Here is a 19,095-nt window from a genome sequence, read left to right on the forward strand (position 1 = left end):
AAGAGCCCGGGGACTGCGCGGGAAGCGGCCCCGCAGCGACGCTGCGCCCACGGGACCGGGCGCTGTGGGGCTGCCCTGAGGCTGGGTGCGCGGCGCGGTGCGGGGCGGAGGGGGAAGCCCTCCCACCCCATTACGTTTTGGACCGTTTCCAATTCCGAACGCCGGCGAGAGGCGTTGGGAGCTCGCGGCCGGGAAGCCGGAGTAGGGCAGACCCCAGGCCGAGCTGCAGGACGGTTATTAGCAGGGGGGTTGATTAGCGATCGCAGGAACTCACCTGGGGAGGCAGCCGACCCCTGCCTGGAGGCAGAGGGGAGCTTTGGGGCCTTTTGCAGCGCTGCCTCACTGCGCTAAGACGCATACACACGCTTGTATGACTTTTTTGGGGCCCCACAGGGCTCCCTCCTGACACCAGCACCAGCTCCCACCAAGCCAGAGGCGTCAAAACTTCCCCAGCAGCGCCGCCAGCACGCACGTGCTGCTGCCCCCCGGCCGTCCCAGCCGGGCACAAGACACCAGACGGGCGGGCTGGGGGATGCTGAGCATCAGATTTCCCTTCCACGCAAGGGAAGTATTTCCAGACACCGGGAAGCACTGGCACAGCAACTCCAGGACATAAGCAATACAACACAGGCTCCATCGAAAGCCATCTCTGTCCCTGTCACACCGACGTCGCCCTGCTCCTGCCCCCGGTTGTGACAGCAGGTCTGGTGCAAGGTCTGGTACAAGGCAGGGCAGAGCACTGCTGGGGACGGATTTCAGTGCCACCAGCCCTTCCACCAGCGGTGGTTTCTCCCCGCTCATAAGCGGAGGCTCCTGAGCTGCATTTAAAAGCCCGGCGCCCACAGCGCATTAAAATAGTCCTGGCTGCAGCGAGAAGCCTGGATCCAGGCGGTGCATGCAAAGCAAGAGATCAAAACCCAGGAGATGAAGGCAGCGAGCAGCTAGTGGCTGTTTTTCAGCTCTCCCAGGTCTGGGAAGCCTGGAGTCAGCAGCGCCGGGTCCAGCTCCCAGCCTCGCTTGGGCACGCAGCCTGGCTGCAAACCTCGTCACACCTCCACCTACGTCAGGGGCTAAAAACCTCTCCCGAAGTCCAGCCCAGGGAGCAAAGCTTCGCTTTCTGCAAAAAAAACGCCTGGCTGGTGGTGCTGCTGGTGCACACTCGGGCGCCGGGTGCCGACGTCCCCGCGGGCTGAGCGCTCGGCCCCAGGAAGATCACCCCGTGGTTTTTCCTTTGGCATTTCCCAAGCAAGGGCTACCCAGTCCAAACCCGAAGCAGCTTCTGGAAATTAGCATAAGAGACATTAAAGCTAGGCTTTAATTAGAGATTTAAGTGTTGGCAGAGGATGGGGCGGGTGCTTCAGCATCAAAACATCTCCGAAGGGCCATTAGAAACTGGCTTCAACCTGGCCAAGCTCCGTGGGTGCTCAGGAGCCTCCTGGATGTCCCCACTCCCCGCTCACAACCCTACAAACACCAGCGCCTCTCTGCCCTGAGCAGCAGCTGAGAAACCTTTCTGTTCACCACTGACCCGCTGGGGGAGCATCGAACACCCCAACCACGACCCACCCCGGGCTTTTGGAAGGTGGCAGCGATGCACCACGAGCTTCCCGGCACAAGGAGCGAGGTGGGCTGACGGCCTCACAACTCCCTCCATCCCTACCCCCAAGGGACCAGGGCTGTCACCTACGTGCCAGGCAGGACAGGGGACAGTGATCCAGTCCCCATCCCCACGGACGGGGATGCTGAGTGCTCTCCCTGCAGGCACGAGCACGCTGATTTACACCGCCTGAGCGCCTGCAGCTCCCGCCCGTCCCCAGGACTTTGTGCTTTGGGGCCGAGGCAGAGGCTGCGGGGGGGATTCCCACCACGTTGGGCTGCTCCACGCCATCCCCGAGCACAGGCTGCTGCGTGGAGGAGGCTCGGTTATAACACACCAGGCTCCCGACCCAGACATCTCCAGCACGATTCGCAGGCGACGCAAAGGGTGATGCAGAAGGCCTCGGCCGAGGGCAGACAGCAAATCCCCTGGGACGGCCTGGGAACGGGAACGGCGGCCCCAAACTCCCGAGCCGCTCCCAGCGCCGAGCCCAGGCCAGATCTGGATCTGCTCAGCGCGGGCACGTGCGTTTGTTGTGTCTGCTGGACATCCTCCGCGAGCCGCGGCAAAACGCTGCAGCGTTCCAGCAGGGCTCCAAAAAAAAAAAAACGCCACGCCACGCCACTCCCCGCACACCGGGCTCCCAGAGCAGGGCTGGGGGGGGGGGGGGGGGATAAGGGGGGGGACACCCCTCCTGCCTCCCCCCGTGCATCTCAGCCCGCTGCCGCCCCTTTGTCCGCGGCGCGCGGGCTTTTCCCCAGCCCGCCAGCAACAGGTTCCGTCCCCGGCGCGCTCCCTCCGCAGCAATGCGGGCACTGAAAGCATCCCGAGGCAGATGTTCCTGCGACCTTTAACCCCCGCCTAATTCAAGGGGTTTTGCTGTTTTCCTTTCCGCGCTAAGCTGCCATCTGCCACCCCCGGCGCAGATGACACCCGGGCGCTGCCGCGGCCCTCCCCGCCCCAGGCACGCTCTCGCCCCGCGGCTTTGTTCGAATTCGGGACGCGCCGGCCCCGCACGATGCTGCCCTGAGCCTTGGAGGGGCTCTAAAGGTGCTGGGTGCTCATCACCCCCAAGGACTGGGACCAGGCTGGAGGTAAAACCCACGCCGGGCTTAAAATGCACAAAACAAACCGGAGCGCGGCCCCCAGGCGCACGCAGGGGCTGTCCCCGTGTCCCCGTGTCCCCGTGTCCCCGTCCCGCGGGCAGCCCCAGCAGGGAGGGGACGGAGGCTGTGGGGCCCCGCGTCCAGGCGGCCCCTTATCTGCGCTGCCATCGCGTAACCTCTTCCTCGCCCTCATCTGCTGGAAGCATAAACGGCCGCGGTTGTTCTCCCCAAGGTAAAAGCACCGTGGGAAAGCCGAGGAGGGACGGCTCGGGTCTTTACTCAAGCCCCGTTTTGGGGCGATTGGGCTCACGGGGCCGGGTGAGCCCCCGCTGGGGCCGAGCGAACACTGCCAGGATGGAAATACCTCGAGGACAGGGCCTGCGGAGCCCAGAAGTGCTTCAGTGAGCACCCAGGGGTGGCCTTGTGTGGGAAGGGGGCCGGAAAGCACCACCAGGACCTCGCGTGGTGCAGAGCGTCCCCATCGAGGGACCTGCGGAGCCGAACGGGAAGCACGGCCGCCTGCCGCCGCACGTTCCCGTACGCAAACGGGGCAAGCCCGGCAGGTACAGGCCCTGCGTGCTAAGCCCCTTCTGCCCCATCAGACACCCGCGCAGAGGAGTCACTCTTCCAGCTGTGCCAGCGCTTTCTCGCCCGGCGCAGCCTGGAAGCAACTCCCTGACTGCTCCCCAGGTTACAGCCCTCGCCCCGAGATCTGCTGCCACCACTGGGGACCCTCATCCCCGACAGCTCCCACCCGGGGGGATACGTCACCGTGCCACAGAGGGAGGGGACGTGTTTCCACCTTTCTCCTGGTTTTATTTTCGTGCTACTGGCTGAAGGAGAAAATCCTCCTGCCTCCCCACCAGCCCCTCCGGCACGGAGCATCACCGGGGGCCGCGTGGGCACAGGGCCGGCCACGGGACTGCTCCCCAGCAGCCTCATCCTCGGGACCACCCCGCCGAGCTCCCCGCAGGGCGAGGGGAAGGAAAAACTCTCCCGCTGGCAAAGCGGAGCTCCACATCCCGCGTCAGCTCCCACCTCACCCTCAGCCGCTGCCCCGGCACCGCTGCATGGCTCGGGGCCCTGCAGCACCACGCAGCTGGCAGAAGGTGGGCGCAGGGAGATTGGGAACGTCGGGGGTGCCGCGCTGAGCTCTCAGCAGCACGGAGGAGGCAGGGATGGCTCCCTTTGCCCATGCGACCCCTCGGTGTCCACCCTCTGCCAGCAAGCGGGCACGGCCGGGCTGACGGCGCCTCTCCTGCAGCTCGCCCTGTGGTTCCTGGCACACGCAGCCGGGAGGAAAGCAAAGGCTGCGCCGCGCTCCCAGGAGAGCCCAGGCAGAGCTGCCCGGCTCCTCCTCGCCCGCGTGGGACACGACGTGCCGCGGCACCGAAAAGCAGCGCTGGGCTGAACCGGCGGTTTCTTTACAAAGTCCCATCCAGGTCTTGCTTTATTAAACACGCCGGGACACCAGCCTGGGAAAAAAAAAACAGTTTCACATAGGGAGGGTGGTTGGCAAAGCAGCGGGTTACTTCGAGTGACATCAGGTTAATAAAGCAAGAGCCGATCTACGGTCTTGTTTAATTAAAAAAAAGCACGCTGCAATCCAAAGTCTTTGATGTGTGTTTTTTTTTTTGTTCCAGTTCATTTTTGACCTAGCCCAAGCCATCTAATTGGGATTTTAAGACCCAGACTTTCATCTGGAGAGAAACTCAAGGAATTCCCAAAGCTGGATACGCTCACGGACAGGAGTGGGGAGAGACGTGCTAGAGCCGCTGTTCCTCCTACCAGCACGGAGCAGAGAGAAGAAAAAAAAAATATATATGGCTTTGTTTCTTCAGCAGACATTAGTCAGGACAGTTTGGGAATCAAAGTTCCCATTGTAATGAAAAACAATATAATCCCATTACTAAGCACAGTGGCCAGGCTATTCACCCCGAGCGGTGAGCAGCTACCTGGGAAGGAGCTGCTTTTCAATGGAGCTTCATTCACAATACACATGAAAGATGGCTGAGGAAGAGACCAAGACACAACTCGCTTCATTCCCACCCTCAACAATGGGTACTAGGAACTTTTTTTTTTTTTTTCTTTTTCCCCAGCTGACGCTTTTTATATCCTCTGCCGGTGTAAATCCGCACAACCCGATTGTTTGTGGGGCTGTGCTGCCCTAAGAGCTCGGGTCTCCGCCGCATCAAGCCGCTCGTCTCGGGCCGTGCTGGTGGCGACGTGCAGCTCCCGGCCAACGCGGAGCTCCTTCAGCATCTGGGAGGAAACGCTCCCCCTGCCTGCGCCGGTTCCTCAATTTCTTTCCCTATACAAACACTTTATTCTTTAACCCAGCAGAGAGGAAAGTCTGAACTAGGGGGACCGGGGCATCCCCACATCCCTGGGGCAACCCCGAGCCCGAGGCCACCCTGCATCCCCTGTCCCTTGGGGAGATGAAAGCCCTGGCACTCGTGGCAGTGCCGGTGTCACCACCGTGCTCAGCGATGACGAACGAACTCTTTTACTTTTTTCTTTTTTCCCCCTCCCCAGCCAAGTTTTGGCTAAACACTGAGCTGCCCGATCTCCCCGTATATGGAGAACTCCCCCAGGAACACACGCGAGCCCTCCGTCCCGCTCCTCTGCTCCTGGAAATAAAACCTGCGATTAGGATCTGAACAGCTACCGAGAGTTTAAACAACCTATATTTAGCTCTGATATTTATAAATAGGAGGAGAGGAGGGGGTTTTACAGAGCCCAGCAGTGCCCCTACAGCGCAAAACCCCGCTGAAAGCCAAAGCCACCGGGCTGGGGCTGTTTTGGTGAGGTGTAGCAGACAGACAGACAGGAGGCAAAGAGGAGGACGGCCGGACAGTGACGGGTGCAGCCCCCCCCCAAACTCACACAGCTTTCTCTCCGCAGGCAAAGCTCCCTAAAACAGCCAGCAGCAGCAAACCCCTCGCCCCTCGAAGCAACGCCGCAGAGGCTCGAAGCCCGCCCGAGCAGACGGGCGTTCCCCGAGCCCGGCGTTGCTGCTGCTGCCGAGTTTAACCAAGGAAACAGCAAGGAGGGAGGGAAGGCGCTGCCTCCGACACCTTTTGCCGGCAGAAATCCCTGTGTCAACATGAAGCCCCATTGAGCCCGGGGGACAATAGGGGCGGCGCTGCCCTCCGGCCGGCGCCCGCATTCCTGCCCGGCGTCCCCTAGAAACCCCCTTTCATGAGGAGCAGCGGGCCCTGTGAAAGGGCCGTCTGTCGCCCTGCCTTTTGACTCCGAGGCCTGTGTCTAACATTTTAATAGGGGCCGGGGGCTGGGGAAAGGCCCCCCTGCTCGCGGGCCGTCCCCCCGCGGGGTCACTCTCCCAGCCCGCACCGGTGCGTGGGGCTCTCCGCGCCGAGGGGCGCGAGCTGGCAGCGCTGGGCATGCCTCTGTCGGCAGCCACGTTCCTCCACCGGCCCAGGAGCAGTCGTTCGGTGCTTTAGCTGCCCGCAAATACCTTCAGGAGAGGCTTTTTGGGGGTTTCTCCGTGAAGGATGCTCCAGCCAGGCAGGAGCACTGCACCAGAGGGGACTCGCACAGCCGCCAGTTGCCAATTCCCACCTTGACATCAATCACCTCCAGGAACACCCAACTCGTGCGCAGCGATGCCAGCGGGGAGTATAAATTCCAGGAGGTCCCCATCGCCCTGCCGGCATCTCCTGGCAAGGGACAGAGCGGTCAGGGAAGCACGGAGCCCCCCCTGCTCTCCTGTTTCTCCCTCGGGAACAGCCGTAGGTGGACAGGGAGCACCACGGAGCCAGGCGCCGAGGAGCCGGCAAGGCTCAGCCCTGCGGCCCCAGCCCACGCGACGGCCCGGGCCTGATCCTGCACAGCCCCGGTGGCCCAAGCAAAGCCTGGCACCGCTGCCCGTGGCCACGCTGACTTTCACCCGAGCCCAAAGCCGGAGGCTCTGCAGCCCCGCGCTCCTCCCGGCTCCCAGCCCACCGCCACCTGGCCGCTCGCCTGCAGCGAGCCCCATCTATTAAGTAAGGGCGACGTTATAGCGTCATTAAAACTTAATAAATCCATTTCCCATATAAATACCATTAAATTCAGATTTTGGGGAAGGGAATTAGGGTGAAAACTTGTTAAAAGAAAATGACTTACGCGCAAATAAATTTTTGCAACTTGACTGAGCGTGAAAGTTTCCCATTAAAATGCAACTCCGCTCCCTTCGCTCGAAATGTGCAAAAGCCTAATAACCACGGCCTAAACATTAACTGTTTAACCGACTTTTCCAATATTAACTCCAGGCTGCCGTGGGGGGAAGGGGAGGACGTGACGGGTGAGAGCTTGAAGTAGGCGTTGGTGCTGTGCGACCCAGCCCTGAGCACACACTGCTCGCACCTCGCCGCCGCGATGCTCCCAGCAGCAGTGCCCAGACGCACGAGTGTGCCAGGGGGGCTGCGAGCACAGCACGAACCCGTGCAGGATGCTGCTCGGTCACGGGGAGCCCCCCCTGAGCCCCACGCAGGGGCTTCGGTTGTGGTCATGATCCTGCACCGCTCCTGCTGAGCACCTCGGGTGCCCGATTCGCCTCTGCTAGCCGCGTTCCCGTGCTGGGATGCGTCGTGCGCAGAGACGGGCCCTGACGCTCAGACAGGCAAGAGCAAACGGGGGAAACTGAGGCACACAGCAGCACTCAGCACAGGAAACCCTACGGGGTGAGCCCACCTGCTGGACATGTGCTGGAGCTGTCCACGGAGACCCTGCCACGGGTCCAGCTGCTGCCGTGCACCTTTAAAGGAGAGCAGAGCCCAGGCGAGGTGTGCCCACATAAACGGGCACCACCGCAGCTCAGCGCCCCCGCCAGCTGGAGCAGCACCCAGCAGCTCTACCAGCGAGGCTCGCAGGCGTCCAAGCAAAGAGCCAGGTGTCACCAGGCGGCCATCTCTCGCTGTCCCATGGGAGCTGCCTTCATCCGGCGCCTCTGAGACCTGCTGGGGTGCTGCGAAGACTTCCCAACATCACACCCTACAGATGCGCACAGAGCCTCTGCTCCTGCAAGCCTCAATGCAAGAGCAGCACTTCTGCTGCTTGTTCCACATGCTGCTTACCCACATCTTTGGCTGACGCAAACAGCAGCAGTCCTGCCCCAGAGCAAAGATGAGCTCAGCCCTGGCCTGGTGAGGACCCAACACAGTGCCCACGGCTGGGGGTCCTTGGGATGGGGGTAACGAGGATCTGCTGCTGCCGAAACCCACTGAGGACAGCCCCGAGGAGCCCGGTGCTGCAGGATGGAGCACCCCAAGGAGCTACTTGCCACCCCATCGTGGACAAACAAGGATCGTGTTTATCCTCTTATCACCACTTTGTGTCCGTAACCTGGCTGCAGGACAGGAATTACATGAAGGATGGTAAAACTGCAGTCATCCCCCAGCAGGGACAGCCAGATGGACAGGGACAGCCAGGACACCATCTCCCCGCAGCACAACTGGATCGAGAAGGCACCAGGCAGCTGGGAGCATCAGGCACCTGTGGGGTTTCAGCACAGCCGTGTCCCAAGGGCATGCAATGAAATGGAAACCCCATTTGGGAAACATCTGGAATTGCCCCGTTCTGGCCTGGTGGTCTAACCCTGGTCCCAAAACAACCGGAGGCAGGAGGCCAGCCCCACAGCACCGCTCCATCCTGGAGGCAGCAGGAGCTGGGCAGTCCCCGGGGCTGGCTGGACACAGAGCCACGCTCCTGCCCCAGCGCACCCCAAACCGCACGGAGGCACCAAGAGGAGCAGCCGGACCCCACCAAAGGCAGAGAGGTGGCTGGTTGGCCCCTGCTGGAGGCAGGGCGCAAGCGAGACCCCTCTGCAGGTCTCCTGGGACTTCTAAGGCACATCCCAGAGACTCTTCCACTCCGTACCCACATGGTCTGAAGCCTTGGTGTTTGGAGATACGTTAACCGCGGAGAACTCTCCATCCGGATCCAGAGCTTACATTAACTATGGGGAACTCTCCATCCAGATCCAGAGCTTACCAGCTGGTGGTAACTGCACCCCGAGGCTACTCCCTCGTTAAAAACACCGATGCTCTATAAATTTCACATTCCACTCATGTACACACGCAGTTACCACTCAGGACACCAACAAACATGAGAAAAACGAGGGTCACCGCACCTCCGGGCCTGGAAAGAGCAAGTTAATTTCCAAACAATGTTATTTTAAAACTTGCTAACTGCCTACTGATTATGTTATCCAAGCCCTTAATTGGTGAATAGCTTGGTCTTGCGATCACTTATACGTGTCACCTGCACGCTACATACAATAAACCATAACAGCCCTGGAGGTGAGACCAGGGTGTGTAGCACCAGCTGGAACAAATGGGCATTTGTGACTGCAGGAGACCACGCCGGTGTGAAGACCTCATCCCCTCTGGATCCTGGGGAGCCCCCGAGCATCTTCATCTCAGGCACTGCTGGGGGCCCTACCAAGACATCTCCTCTGGTGCACGACCAGAGCCGACCCCTGCCCAAACGCAGGGCAACCCCTCCGGCCCAGAGAAATCCGTCACAGGTATCCAAGCCGTGAGAAAAAATAAGCAAAACACTCAGTCCAAACGGTAAAGTCCCAAGGCGAGTTATCAGCAGGCAGCGACACCACCTGAGTCAACTGATAACCAGTGCGGCGAGGAGGGACGTAAACAGATTCTTCTCGAAAAGAGCCACACAATGTCCCCGCTGTCCCAGTGACCTCACCAGCTGAGCTCCTCGGCTCAGTTTCTCTTCCACTGGAATTCGCAACAGGTGACGCTTTTGTGCTTTTAATCTCTCCCCTCTTACCCATTTCCACCTTGTTCTTTCCCGAGAATGAGATCAGACTTGAAACAGCCATCGAGAGTTCTCAACATGGCTGAATCACCACTCGGCTACTTCTTTAAGAGCTTCCTCTGCTCGATTGTTCAACACTCCACCCTCTTCCTCTCCAGCGCAGAGACTGCATTTTTTCTTTGTTATTATTTCATGGAAATAACGTTGGGTTAAAGCACATGAGAAAAAAAAAAAAATCAAACCAGAAGGAAACTTCCGCCCTTTACAATGAGATAACAATGACTGAGCAGTTGAATAACTTGAAGGGCACAGAGAGCTGCAGGACTCAGATCGCTCCTCTGCCTTCCTGGTTGTCTCCAGAAAGAGTTTTGAGCTGAAATAATCACCTCTTGCTGCTGTGGTCCCCCTCTGAATGCTTCTTCCAGGCGCAACCAGCCCTGGTCCACTGGCCCTGGAAGCTGGGGGTGCAGTGGGCACGGCTCAGGACCCATCTCCCTGACTGCACCACAGCACTACGCTGATTCATAAACAGAGGAAGTACTTTAGCAAACTGACTTTTCCCCCTTTTCAGGGCAAACCTAGTGATTAATTTAACTTATTCTTTTCCGTTGCAGACTATTTTGCTTCTCCGGGCAAGAGTATGACAACCCAGACACAGCTCCTCCGACTTCAACAGGGAAATGCTGGTGGAGCAGGGTTTGAAATTCTGCCCCCTTTCATGCCATCTGCTTTTAACTAGTGGAGCAAGGGAGGTCCTGGGAATAAAAGTCACATGGCACAGCAATCTAAAACGAGCCCTGCTCATTTGCAGGGATGCCAGTCAAAAATACAGTTATCCAGCAGTCTAATTAGGAGCTACCACTGGAAGCCGGAACGATTTTTTGGAAAACCTTCTCATTTCGTCCGGGAAAACGCCTCAGTCAAAGGCGAGCGCCTTTTTGGAAAGCCACAGCTCACCAGCACCGCGAAACCACACTTCAAACACCGCAGCCGCCAGCCACTGCCCCTGGTCCCGGCCATCCCTAAGGCAGACCTTGAAGAGCTACAGGTCTGTGCCAGTGCCATGCGTGGGACACGAAGCTTTGCCACTGCTCTTACAGCCCTGGCGGAGCCTGCTGTCCCTGCCAAGGTGGAAAGCAACTCCAAAGGCGGCTTAATTAGACCACTGCTGCCGCAAGCCCTCCAGCCGATCAAATGCTCAGTCCTCCGTGTTCAATTAAAGCTCTGTGTGCCCCCGACTGCCTGGCAAAGGGACAAGCAAGATAAGGCACCTGGAGCTTTACAAACTACCACTGTAAAATAATAAAGGCTGAGAAAGCTCCTCGTTTCGCACCGGTGACTTCCTTTCCGCCACAGAACTGATAACTGGGGTTTGGAGTTATCAGAGGCGTCTTCAAGTAACCCTGCTAGCTCTCCGCTGCGACAAGCGCCGGGACGCTCGTCCACTCGAGGAGCGTCTCCCTCGTACGCTATTTATTTCACTCCACTTTTCTAATTGGATTTGTGGGGACAGCACAATGGGGCTTTATGGCCAAACTTTGTTAAGTGCCAGGCCGAGCGGAGATGTGGCCAGCAGCCAAAATGGTGCATTTCACGCAGGCGCCAAAGGGCAGTGCCAGCTTTTCTGCGTCTGGTATCTGTGCTCTTGGCTCTGCTTTGTTTAAGAAGCTTGGAAGCAGAACTCCTCGTAAAGAGATATTCAAACAAGTGAAAAGCGGGATTTTGCAAGCTGCTATCAGACACCTTGGGAAGTTGCATCTCGTCCGGTCTGCCAGCACCTCTAAATCTGCCTCCATCGCCCACGAGATGTCACGGCATGGCACAACTGCTGTACCACGCCGTGAGCACGCACCTCAGCTTCCTGCAGGAATAACTCGCACGTACTTGCGAAGCCATCCTGGTGTCTGCAGCCAAGGGAGAGGCGGTTGTTCACAGCTAGCAATGAAGAAGTTCTGTAGTTCTGTAAACTTAACTTTTTCTCTTAAAAAAAAAAAAAAAAAGCCACACCAGCAACCCAAGCCTACTTTGGAGGCTTCTCCTCCAAATAGAGCTTGCACACATCAGATCTAATTAGATTCCATCACCATCTGCACATGAAATGTAAATCAGGAGTTGCAGAGACTTAAGAAAAAAAGGAAAGAATGACCACAAGGAAAAGGAGGGGTGTAAGGTTGGGGAGGGGGTGGAGGGTTGGGCATTCTGGGAAGCCATACATGATTAGTCACACAGCATTAATCTGCCTCCCTTAACAATAGCTGCCGAATTTCGACCGAATCCCAGCTGTCGCTCTTTGAATGAAAGAAAACAAGATTTAGAGCGTCAAGCGTTGGTAAGGGCTTCTGTGCAAAAAAAAGTGGCGTGCATTCATTAGTGGCTCACAAAAGGACCCAGCCTTTGTCCATTAAATTGCTCATGTGCCTGATTGATTTGCTGATTTATTTTCACCAAAGGGTTGGGGGGCTCAGCTTGGAGAAGGGGGTGGGAGGTGCCCGGCTACTGGGCAGAGTAACGGCACCCAGGCAGATTTGCAAAAAAGCAACACACATTGTCAAGGAACACTGCCATTCAACAGGTCGGGATTGGAAATGCCTTCAGGTTCCTCCACCGAGAGCTTCCTATTGGGAAATTTGGGGTGGGTGGGAACGTCTCCCTGCCTGCTCTCAGCTCAGGCCGTCTTTAACAGGCAGAGGGGAAATCTGGCCGGAAAACAGAGCCTTGCCCATTCAGATTTCTTTTATGGAATAGTTTTAAAAAGGGAGCTGCAGCCTTATTCATTTCTCTTGGTTATTGTTCCCTGGGAGCCTGGAGTGAATCGGCCATCGCTGCGGTGGGTCGGTTGGTCCTTCAAAGAGTCCCAACGCTTCTCACATCCGCTTCCCCACAATCAGCTTGGAGAAGGATCCTGCCCGCGTGCCAGGACCCGCGGGTAGTGCCGGGCTGGACCGTGCCATGGCACCGGCACCGTGGGGCCGCAGGAGAGCGTGGCCCCGTTCTGCCACCTGCCCCGTGGACACACGGACGTCCGTGGGGCAGCTCCGGCAGCCAGAGCCACGCAACGCAACTTCTCTTGAACATTTATTGGAGATGTACTGGAAACCACAGCTGCCAGGGTGCCAGGGAATGAAGGGCAACATTTTGGGGACCGGGGGGAGTAGCTGGAAGGCAGACAGCCTCCCTGCCCTCCTGACAGGCCCGCGAGCGCCGCGGGCTGGCCCTACCTCCTGCTCCATCAGCAGGGCAGCCTGCATAGGTTAACACCAGCAAAACATGGCCCTTTGCCCATGTTTTTCCACCCAGCTAGGAACAAAGACCGATCCTGCCAAACTCGCGGCGACTCCTACACAAGCAGGTTATTCTTGCCACTCAAGGAAAGAAAACACATGCTGCCCCTATTAAATCCAGAGCCTTCAAAGCAAAGTCAACACGCGTGGCAACGCTTCAGTCGAGGGAGATGAAAATCCTCCGGCTCCTCCATACTTACTGGCACACCTCCGTCCCATTGAGAAAAGTTTCGCACTTGCCCCCGTTGAGGCAGGACTCGGCCGGCTGCGTGCACCGCAAACCTGCGAACAGAAGCAGAGCGTTAGCCACAGCGCAGGGCCTGGGGGCTGCAGGCCCCGGCACCCCCCGGCACGGGGACGGGCTCACAGGGCTTGTGTCCACACCGGGGGGTGACGGAGGGCCTACGTGGGTCCTGGTACGGGAAGGCCAGCCTAAAAATATCCTCGGGGTGGGCTGGCGGGTAGGCGCTGCCCTCGCCTTCAGCAGGGCTGGGAGAGAAGCAGCGGGTCGGGCCCTGAGTGACAAACGCCATTTGGGAAAAACCATCCTGCCCGAGGGCCCGTGAGTTACCATCAGCTCGGTCGTGAAATGAGTGGCTCCTCGCAACTCGCTCTGAGTAAAGGTTTCATTGTCTGGCCCTCGGAGCCGAGTTCTGCGCAGTTACCACAGCAACTCGCTGAAAAGTACCAGAATCGCTTCCGATTTCCACCCCGGGCTCGCTCTTCCCCTTCTCTGTCCCCGCCAGCTCCTCACGGTAACCGGCTCCGCCGCGCTCGTGTGCAGCCCTCGCAGTTTCGCACTGAGCGAACGCAGCCTCGCGCCGCCGCGGCCCGAACCCAACTTCTCCCGAGGGGCCCCGAGCCCGAGGCGCTGCCATCCCGGGGCCACCCCGCACCCTGGGGGGCTCCCTCCCCAGCCCCCCCGAGCCCTGCTTTAGGAACACAGCAGGGAGCTGGGGGTGCACCCTGCGCCCCTACAAACTTCACCCCCGAGGGGGCAAGCTCCGGGATGGGGTCTCCTGCGGGACCCCCGTCGGGGTGTCCCCACTGACTGCGTTCCCCAAAGGCTCCCCCCACCCCCCCAGCTCCGGTGGGGGTTTTGTGCTGCTCCCCGGGGGCTCTGCAGGGCCCCGGCCCCCCCCAGCCGGGTTGGGACGGGACAGGACGGGCTGTGCCCCCCCCCGGCCCGCCCCGCTGCCACCCCGCGGGACCAGCCGCCCCCGACGGTCGCTCTGCACTTTTTGCGGCCAAACACCCGGAGCCGGCGCCGAAGGGGGGGGGAGGGGGGGGGGTGCCGAGGGGCACCCGGCTGACTTTCAAGAAACAGGAAACCGAGAGAAAAAAAAAAAAATAAAGATTTGCAAAACGGTCGAAAACTCTCGCGGAACAACAGGCAGGAGCGCGGCTGCTGCGCGCACCTCTGCGGAGCCCAGCCCCGTCCCGAGCTCCGGGCCCCCCCCCCCCCCTGCAGCCCGCAGCACCGAGCTCCGGCTCCCCCCCCGACGGCCCCGAGCGCCGCTGCCCCCCGCCACCGAGCTCCGGCTCTCCCCGACGGCCCCGAGCCCCGTCCCCCCCCCCCCCGCCCGCGCCGCCGAGCTCCGGCTCCCCCCGACGGCCCCGCTCCTGGCGGTGCCCCCGGCCCCGAGCTCCCCTCCCCTCCCGCTCTCTCCTCCTGGACACCGAGCCCCGGCCCCCCCCCCCCCCCCGCACGGTTCCGTCCGCCCCGGGGATCCCCGCTTCCCTCGACGGCCCCGAGCCTCGGTGCCCCCCTCGGAGCCCAGCCCTGTGCCCGCACCCCCGGGGCCGCCCCGCCGGGCTCCCCGGGGCTCTCGGGGCGAACTTCCTGCCCGCGGCCCTCACCTCGCGTCGGGGCGGGCAGCAGGGCCAGCAGGAGCCCGGTGGCCAGGAGCCGCTTCATCCCGCTCTGCTCCCACCGCTCACAGCCGCATAGATCCGAGGGGGCGGGGGGGGGGGGGCGGGTGGAAGGCCGCCGGCCGAACCGGGCCGGGCCGAGGCGAACCGAGCCGAGCCGGTGCTCCGGGAGCCGCAGTCACAGCGCGCCCCAGCGCCCAGCGCAGCCACTCCGAGCGCCGGCGCCTCCCGCGGCTGCTCAGCCCCGGCGGGCCGGGCCGGGCCGGGCGGAGGGCGGAGGGGGGGGCGGGACGGTGCGGGGCGGGACGTCTCGGCACGGCTCGGCACGGCTCGGCACGGCTCGGCAGGGGACGGCACGGGACGCCCCTCCCTGCCCGGCCCTCGGGGGAGTTGGGGGGAACGCCGCTGGGAGCACCCTGCACGGAGAAGAGGGTCCCAGGGTGGGGTGGGAGTGGGGTGTGGGGGGGTCCGGGGTTGATTCGGGCACCCCTGTGCAGCCCCCGCCTCCCAGTGCAGCCCCTCACCCCCCAATGCAGCCCCTCAGCCCCACGCAGCACCCCATATGCAGCCCCCACCCCCCTATGCAGCCCCCCTCAGTCCCCATGCAGCCCCCTCCCAGGCCTTTAAACAACCTCCGGACACCCCTGTGCAGCCCCCCCATCCCAGAGCAGCCCCTCACTCCCATGCAGCCCCCCCCATGCAGCCCCCCTCAGTCCCCATGTAGCCCCCTTCCAGCACTAGTGCAGCCCCCCCATGGGCCCTATCAACCTCCGGACACCCCTATGCAGCCCCCCCAACCCAATGCAGCCCCTCACCCCCGTGCAGTCCCTCACCTCCATGCAGCCCCCTCCCAGCACCAGTGCAGTCCCCCCCCCCCCCCCCAGGCCCTTAAACAACCTCCAGACACCCTCACGCAGCCCCCAGTTGCAGCCCCCCAGCCCCCAGGGCTCGCAGCCCCCACTCAGAGCCCACAGGAGGACCCAGGCCCCCAGCCCCAGCCGCAGCATGGCCGGACAGGGCAGTGCCCACCCGGCTGCACGGGGCTGAGCATCCCCAGGGGGTCGCAGGCCCAGGAGAGCGCGGTGAGGGTGGGCTTCCTGCTCCGACCCTGTGCAGGTGGGTGCAGGTCCAACGGGACGTTTCCCACCCGCACCCCCCTGACCTGCACGCAGCTACCCGTGGAGCAGGACAGGATGTTGCTGTGTTGGGCCATGAACTAGTGAACTCGCAGCCCTGGCCAGCCCGATGCGCTGCAGCAACACACAAATAAATTAGGGGTGGCAGAGAAGCCAAACCTGGGAGACAGCCCCGCAAATCCCCCACGTGTACAGGCTTCCTGTGCCCTCAGCCCGGCGCCCCCCGTGTCCCCCCTGTTGCTCCACCAGGCTTGAGCCCTGCATGCGGAGCTGCCCTGGAGCCTGTGGGATGGGAGCACGGGGATGTCCCAGCCAAAACCTGGCCAAGTTCCTGGGCCTGGGGACAGCACCGGGTGCTGCCACCGCCACAGGGTGGCTGCAGGGCCTGCTTCCCCCTGCAGGGTCACCCCACGCAGCGCACGCGGTTCCCACTGCGTCCCGGCACTTCCAGCAAATTGAAACCAGGCCGCGAGCTCAGCAACCAAAATGCAGGCTCGAGCACTGAAATCTCCCGTTTGCATGTGTCGCCCTGCGGGGGAGGCTGGGGGGGCTCAGCGCCTGCACCCACTGGGAACGGCCTGTGTTGGGGTGCCAACGTGTGCCGTGTCCTCGTGGGATTTGGGGTCCCCCTCACCGTGACACCGATCCCCATGCTGTGACACGCACTGGGTGCATGCAGAGGTGGAGAATACAGGGGCAAACACTGGGAGCACAAATAATTTGGGAGTATTGAATCCCACAGGGACCCGGGTGCCTAAATCCTGGTCTGGTCCTGGTCTCCTTGGCCTCATATCTGAGCTGTGGCTGTGTGGGAGGCCATCGGGTGGCCCTTTTACAGCTGTGAAAGCTGCGGGACCTGCGGGGCTGGCTGCCCTGAGGCTCCAAGCACGGGAAAGAGGAAGAGGCGTGAGGGTCGGCAGCGGGTTAATGAGGGGGTGACACCGTCAGCTGTGCCTCTCCTCACAGGGCACTGCTACGCCAGCCCCCGGGCTCATCCCGTCCCATGCCAGGCCTGGTGTTATCCCACCGCTTCCTGTTGTAAATTATTTCCAGAGCAAGTGTGAAACAATTAAACAAACCGAAGGGCAGAGTCTGCTCATTAGATCAAAGCCGCGAGCCCTGCAGCGTTCCTGAGCTGCTCTTTCCCCGTGTTCCCCTGCTGCCGCCTTTTGCTTGAGATCGGGCTGGGCTCTGCGGTGCCCTGCTCCGGGCAGGGGGAGCACGGGGCCACCTGGGGTTTGTGTGACACCGGGAGCTCGAGCCACCGTGTGAAATGTTAAAGCATCCCAGGACCGTGCCCCGTGCTTTATTCCACTGCTGCAGCAACACGGGCAAGGCTGGGCCATTGCGGTGTCCCAAGAGCAAACAGCAAAACGATGCGAGAAGTTTGGTTTTGTGCCCGTCTTTATGGTCCTTCTCTACCCCTGGTAGGGCAGTGGGTGTCCCCCCGTCTCATCCTCCCTGCAGGCACGAGCAGGACGGCAGTGGCTGGGCAGCGGGATGCAGCCTGTGCCCTGACCAAGCGACGTCCCCGTGCCACCAGGAGCGTGCCACCGCCTCCAGCCCCACACAGCTGAAAGGCAGCTTGAGGTTCCCACCACCCAGGCTTCTTTGGCCATGGGTATCTCTGTCCTGTTCCCCTCCATCTCACCCCTTTCTCCCTCCCCGCTCGGGATCCGGGAGCATCTCTGCTCTACCTGCCTGGAAATCGCGGCGGCACCTTGCCCGGGCTTGTTCTCCGCGTGCACAAAGCACCACGCGCTCGGCTTGGCTGCGCTCGGGTGCTTCCTTCCCGAAACTCTAGCGACACCCTCCCCCCCCCCGCCCCCGGCCCTTCTGGGCCATCGTGGCCATGTCTGGGAGCACGGGGCCACCGAGGTCCCCGTCGTGTCCCACGCCACCTCTGGGAGAGCGGGGTGGTGACACTGGCTGCGTGGAGGGATGTGGTGGCAGGGCGAGGTGGTGGGGACACCCGTCCAGGCAGGGACTGCGGATAACCAGGCACCAACCAGCTCAGGAGCAGGGCAGGATTTGGCCCGGACAACCACAAGCTTGTGGCCAAGCCCTGTCCCCCGCTTCCCTCTGCGGTGGTGAGGGTCTGCCAGGGGCCAGGCTGCGAGGAAATGCAAACAGCCCCGTGCGTGCAGCCACACGGCCAGGCTGGTTGGCTCCCTGAATGCAAAAGGTCAAGTATATATATTTACTGCCTTCACCCCGAGTGCCGGGGCAGGCTTTGCCCTGGAGGAGGCAAAGATTCCTCTGCGGCGTCTCCACGGATGGGGACACGGGTGCTGACACCTCCAGGTGCCCCGCTGCCATCCAGCACAACCCTGCTGCACGTCCCAGTCGCTGCCGCCTTCTCAGGGAACCTCCTCGAGCTCCCTCCTTCCACACACATCTTCCACGGACTCCTACCAGCAAAAGGAAAACCAGGGAGGAAGGCGAAAGCCAGCGTATGCATAAATCTTTTTGCAATAAGAGGTGAATGTGACATAAATCCAAAGAAAGTTTTTACTTTGAGTGGTCTTTAGGGGTTAAATGCAGTGGGATTTTAGGTACTTTTAAAAATAGTGTTCATAAAAGGCTTGAAAAGAAACCTTGGCAAATGGCCATGTGATTAGTGATTTAAAAACATAAAACCTCCACACATGTTTAAAAGTTTTAATAAGTCAAAATTAAATGAGTGAAACTCTGGGAATATTTTTTTGTTACTGCAAGCTAAGAAAATTATGTCCGTTAAGCAAAACTTAATACAAATATAAACAGGTAATGCACATCTGTAAATTATTTTCATGTCTCCAGGGGCTGGAAAAAAACCTAAGTGAGACCAGCATTCTTATATATATTTTGCCTTGACAGCTCAGGAAAAAATTTGCCAAAAACCAGAGTTAGAGCACTGGGCTGGCGTGGGAAAGTTGGTTTAGTGAGAAATTTGCCCTAGGCTATTTAAATAAAAACAGGCGTTTTTTAATGGCAAATGCCTGTTAAATACAACCAACACGCTTCCAATCGCCTGAGTAACTGGTGTGCCTATTCCTTCATGACACTTTCATCTCTTTATCATCGCAATCAATATTTTGCTCTTATACGCGCAGTGCAATAAAAATAAGACCGATAAGGCAGACAACAAACTGGATCTCGCCTGCTCTCCCCGTCGTGCTTAGCTTGGCGCTCCTCTGCCAGCTGATCTGGGGAATGGCAGGCAGCACGGAGGGCTAGCCCTCCTCGTGATGATACACGCACATGCACACTTGCTCACGCTCTCAAAAAAAAAAAAAAAAAGGCAATTTTAGTAATTAAGCATGAACCAAAGTGGGTAG

General features: G+C 60.2%; 1 protein-coding gene across 2 annotated transcripts in view; it reads right to left on the bottom strand.

The window, feature by feature from the left end:
• The window catches only part of NOTCH1 (notch receptor 1), a 40,811-nt gene extending 26,126 nt beyond the window's left edge, over positions 1-14,685 (bottom strand). For both annotated transcript variants that reach the window (XM_050714508.1, XM_050714507.1), the window contains exons 1-2: positions 14,628-14,685; positions 12,968-13,049 (exon numbers count right to left, since the gene is read on the bottom strand). In XM_050714508.1, the coding sequence (XP_050570465.1) occupies positions 12,968-13,049; positions 14,628-14,685 (140 nt within the window). The remainder of the gene's footprint in view (positions 1-12,967; positions 13,050-14,627) is intronic.
• Between the last annotated feature and the right edge of the window lie 4,410 nt (positions 14,686-19,095).

Source organism: Cygnus atratus, chromosome 19 (assembly GCF_013377495.2).
Source record: "Cygnus atratus isolate AKBS03 ecotype Queensland, Australia chromosome 19, CAtr_DNAZoo_HiC_assembly, whole genome shotgun sequence".
NCBI classification, from domain to species: domain Eukaryota; kingdom Metazoa; phylum Chordata; class Aves; order Anseriformes; family Anatidae; genus Cygnus; species Cygnus atratus.